At 41.6% G+C, this 5000-nt stretch overlaps 1 protein-coding gene across 2 annotated transcripts in view; it reads left to right on the forward strand.

Moving 5' to 3' along the window:
• The first annotated feature begins 677 nt into the window (after positions 1-677).
• Positions 678-5000, forward strand: part of LOC110159190 (kazal-type serine protease inhibitor domain-containing protein 1-like) — a 20368-nt gene continuing 16045 nt past the window's right edge. For both annotated transcript variants that reach the window (XM_055161859.1, XM_055161860.1), the window contains exons 1-2: positions 678-902; positions 4039-4473. In XM_055161859.1, the coding sequence (XP_055017834.1) occupies positions 4163-4473 (311 nt within the window). In that variant the 5' untranslated portion in view covers positions 678-902; positions 4039-4162. The remainder of the gene's footprint in view (positions 903-4038; positions 4474-5000) is intronic.

Consider the following 5000-nt stretch of genomic DNA (forward strand, 5'->3'; position numbering starts at 1 on the left):
TAGTCCTGGTTTAGTCCCAGTCTGGGTCTCGTGTTGGTTCTTGTTGGGGTTTAGTCCTGGTTTAGACCTAGTTTAGTCCTCTTTTAGTCCAGATCTGGGTCTCATGTGGTTTGTGTTGGAGTTTAGACCTGGTTTAAACCTGGTTTAGACCTGGATTAGTCCTGGTTTAGTCCTGTTCTTGATTTAGTCCTGGTTTAGTCCTGGTTTAGATCCGGTTTAGGTCTCGTGTTGGTTCTTGTTTGGGTTTAGTTCTGGTTTAGACCTCATTTAGTCCTGGTCTGGGTCTTGCGTTGGTTCTTGTTTGGGTTTAGTCCTGGTTTAGTCCTGGTTTAGTCCTAGTTTAGTCCTAGTTTAGTTCTAGTTTTCAACCAAACCAGCACTAAATTAGAACTAAAACCGGACTAAACACTAACACATAGACTAAACCGGGACTATAACGGGGACTAAACAAGTACAAACCTTTAACATGGACTAAATCCGTTTATAAACCTGGACTAAACTGGATCTTTCTTTCTTTAGACACGTCAATGTTTTTGTTTTATTTCGTGATTTTTCTGGTGTTTTATTGTGAAAGGTCAGAGCGGATGTGTTCACGTGCTCTCTCCGGTGTTGACGCAGCTGCTGTTTCACTTAAACTTCTCCCGTGTCAGGTCCCGTCAGAGCCGCGTCTGCCTCTGCGGGCCCCGGGTCTCCAGGTCTGCTCCGCGGGTCCGAGTACCGGTCTGGGTCTGGACCATTTAACGGGACTTTTCACTTCGGCTTTTTCCGCCTGATTCCGCCGCGGTTCGGAGTTTGACGGAGTTTACGCTGCGTTTGTGGATTATTTACATTTTTTTTTTAATTATTATTATTATTTTTACTTTTTTATTTTTAAAGGAAGTAAAGGAATTCTCGGATAAACTGTAAGTAAAAAAAACAAAAACGTGGATTTAATTACGTCCTAGTTTTTACTCTCTTCAGTCTCATTTAGTCCTGGTTTTGGTTTAGTCCTGGTTTAATTCTAGTTTAGTTCTGGTTTTGGTTTAGTCCTGGTTTAATTCTAGTTTAGTCCTGGTTTTGATTTAGTCCTGGTTTAATCCTAGTTTAGTCCTGGTTTTTTGGTTTAGTCCTGGTTTAGTCCTGGTTTTGGTTTAGTCCTGGTTTAGTCCTGGTTTAGTCCCCCGGTTTTGGTTTAGGCCTGTTTTTTTACTTAGTCCTGGTTTAGTATTTTTATTTTTTTTTTATTTTTTTAAGAAATTAAAGTAATTCTCATGTAAACTCTAAGTTAAAAAAAATAATAATAATTGTGAGTGAAAATTCTAGAACCGTTTTTAGTCACCCTTCACGTATTTTTAATTTAATTTAATTTTTTAAATTTTATTTATTTATTTTCACCGATTTTTCTTTATTTTATATAATTTTTTAATTGTCAGTATTATATATTTTGGGAGAACAAGTGAAGTTATTTTTTTGTCTTAACCCTAAAATAAATTGTAAAGCTAAATTATTCTGTTGGTTAATCTAAAAAAAAAAAAAAAAAACAAACAAAACAAAACCCTCTAGTCTTAAATTATCGCTTCAGTCTGTAATCATTTTCGTCTTTTTTCTGACATGTTTTGACGTACTTAGACGTAAGATAAAATTAGTGCCGTTTGAATCCGCGGTTTCGTGAAACTTTCTGGCGCACGTTTTGTTGTCGCGAGTGAAAACGGTGATTTTCTGTCGATCAGAGGCTCGAAGCTGATTGGTCCAAATCCAGAGACACGTGTTTATGTCACAGACGTAAACTGTCATTACGACGCACGACGTATATAAGCTCCAGTCTCATTTAGTCCTGGTTTAGTCCTGTTTTAGTCCTGTTCTTGGTTTAGTCCTGGTTTTGGTTTAGTTTTGGTTTAGTCCTGGTTTAGTCCTGTTTTTGGTTTAGTCCTGGTTTAGTCCTGCTTTTAGTTTAGTCCTGGTTTAATCCTGTTCCTGGTTTAGTCTTGGTTTAGTCCTGGTTTTGGTTTAGTTTTGGTTTAGTCCTGGTTTAGTCCTGTTTTTGGTTTAGTCCTGCTTTTAGTTTAGTCCTGGTTTAGTCCTGTTGTTGGTTTCGTCCTGGTTTAGTCCTGTTCTTAGTTTAGTCCTGGTTTAGTCCCGGTTTTGGTTTAGTCCTGGTTTAGTCCTGTTCTTGGTTTAGTTCTGTTTTTGGTTTAGGCCTGGTTTAGGCCTGGTTTTGGTTGAGTCCTGGTTTAGTCCCGGTTTTGGTTTAGTCCTGGTTTAGTCCCGGTTTTGGTTTAGTCCTGATTTTGGTTTAGTCCTGGTTTAGTCCTGTTTTTGGTTTTAATCCTGGTTTAGCCTGTTCTTGGTTTAGTTCTTGGTTTAGTCCTGGTTTTGGTTTAGTCCTGTTCTTGGTTTAGTCTTGGTTTTGACTCTTTTCAGTCTCATTTAGTCCTGGTTTCGTCCTGGTTTAGTGGACCTGGGTTAGACCTGGGTTAGATCTGAGAAAGTCCTCGGTTAGTCCTGGTTTAGGGTCGGTTGAGTTTCGGTTTTGTCTTTGTGCACAGTCCTGGATTTGTCCCCATTCAGACCTGGTCCAGTCTTGGTCTAGATCAGGTTCTGCTTAGTCCATGTCTTGTTTATATTTGGTTCTTCAGACCTGGTTGAGTCCTGGTTTATGTAGACCTGGGTTAGACCTGATTCAGACCTGGTTTAGTCCTAGTTTAGTCCAGTTCTTGGTTTAGTCCTGGTTTTTACTTTCTTCAGTCTCATTTAGTCCTGGTTTATGTAGACCTTGGTTTAGACCTTGGTTTAGACCTGGGTTAGACCTGGGTTAGTCCTGAGAAAGTCCAAGGTTAGTCTTGGATTTGTCCAAGAATCCAGTGAAGTCTTGGTCTCGAGCTGGTTTATTTTAGTCACAGTCCTCTTCTTTTAGGCTGCTTGGGTTCTTCAGACCTGGTCCAGTCTTGGTCTAGATCTGGATCTTCTTCAGACCTGGTTGAGTCCTAGTTTTTAGTTTTTGTAGACCTGATTTAGACCTGATTCGGACCTGGTTTAGTCCTAATTTAGTCCTGTTCTTGGTTTAGTCCAGGAAATGTTGTAGTTTAGTCCTGGTTTTTACTTTCTTCAGTCTCGATCAGTCCGAGTTTAGAGCTAGTTTATTTAGACCTTAGTTAGACCTGGTTTAGACCAGGGTTAGTCCTGGGTTAGTCCTGGGTTAGACCTGGGTTAGTCCTGGATTAGTCCTGAGAAAGTCCAAGGTTAGTCTTGGATTTGTCCAAGCATCCAGTTAAGTCTGGTTTATTTTAGTCCCAGTTGTCTTTTTTTAGGCTGCTTGCTTCTTCAGACCTGGTCAAGTCTTGGTCTAGATCTGGTTCTTTTTTAGACCTGGTTGAGTCCTAGTTTATGTAGACCTGGGTTAGACCTGATTCAGACCTGGTTTAGTCCTAGTTTAGTCTTGTTCTTGGTTTAGTCCTGGAAATGTTGCAGTTTAGTCCTGGTTTTTACTTTCTTCACTCTCATTTAGTCCTGGTTTAGTCCTGGTTTATGTAGACCTGGGTTAGACCTGGGTTAGACCTGGGTTAGTCCTGAAAATGTCCAAGGTTATTCTTGAATTTGTCCAAGATTCCAGTGAAGTCTTGGTCTAGAGCTGGTTTATTTTAGTCACACTGCTTCTTCAGACCTGGTCCAGTCTTGGTCTAAATCTGGTTGTCTGGTTGAGTTCTAGTTTAGTGGACGTGGGTTAGACCTGTTTCAGACCTGGTTTAGTCCTAGTTTAGTCCTGTTCTTGGGTTAGTCCAGGAATTGTTGTACTTTAGTCCTGGTTTTTACTTTCTTCAGTCTCAATTAGTCCTGTTTTTTTTTTTTTGTTTTTTTTTTTTTTTTTTTTTTGCTTCTTCAGACCTGGTCAAGCCTTGGTCTAGATCAGGTTCTTCTTCAGACCTGGTTGAGTCCTAGCTTATGTAGACCTGGGTTAGACTTTCTTCAGACCTGGTTTAGACCTGGTTTACATCTGGGCTAGTCCTGAGAAACTAGTTAAGTTTTGGTCTAGAGCTGCTTCATTTTAGTCCTGTTTTTTAGGCTGCTTGGCTTCTTTAGACCTGGTCCAGTCTTGGTCTAGATCTGGTTCTTCTTCAGACTTGGTCCAGTCTTGGTCTAGATCTGGTTCTTCTTCAGACCTGGTTGAGTCCTGGTTCAGATCACCATGAGGTCTGCCTTGATCTTCGTTTGGAGTCTACACCTGGTCTGGACTTTCCCAAACACGACCCCGGGACCCTCCTCAGACCCTGTGGTCCCAGGCTCGGACCCGGACTCGGACCCGGGCTCGGACCCGGGCCAGTCCCCGCCCGGGTGCCCGCCCTGTGAGCCGTCGCTGTGCCCCCCGGCGGTGGGCTGCAGGGCGGGGGTGGTCCCGGGCGTGTGTCGGTGCTGTGAGGAGTGCGGGAACATCCTGGGTCAGAGCTGCGACCCGGGACCCGAGCCCAGACTCCACGGACTCTGCGGAACCGGCATGAGGTGAGACGGCGCCTCCTGCTGACAGGAAGTGTGCACTTTATATCCACTTGGAGCGACTGGAGCGACATGAGCGAGACAATTTGTTCTTTTGAATTTCAATTAAAAATGAAAAACAATAAAATGGGGAAAAATGTGTTATTTAATTTTTCTGTTTTAGTGTCAAAAAAACAAATAAAAATCGTCATCGTCGTCATGTGTCATTGATTCATTCATTTTCCCAAATAAAACCAAAAATTTGAAAATGAAAAAAAAAAAACTATTTTCTTCATTATTTGTCTCCGAAACCAAAATTTAAAAAAACAGATATTGATTTGTTTTTTAAGTTTTCGATTTTGTGTTTAAATGAAAAATGGAAAAAACGGATAACGGACTAAACCAGGACTAAACCAGGACTGAACCATTACTGACTAGACTCAGTCCTGGTCTGGTCCTGGTCTGGTCCCGGAATCCTGATCACCCGACAGTCTATGCAGGTGCACCTCTGGGCACGTCCTGACACTCCTGGTTCAGTTCTGATTTAGTCCTGG

Source organism: Boleophthalmus pectinirostris, unplaced genomic scaffold, assembly GCF_026225935.1.
Source record: "Boleophthalmus pectinirostris isolate CB_2022bp ecotype Guang Dong unplaced genomic scaffold, ASM2622593v1 HiC_scaffold_4, whole genome shotgun sequence".
In the NCBI taxonomy this organism is placed as follows: Eukaryota; Metazoa; Chordata; class Actinopteri; order Gobiiformes; family Gobiidae; genus Boleophthalmus; species Boleophthalmus pectinirostris.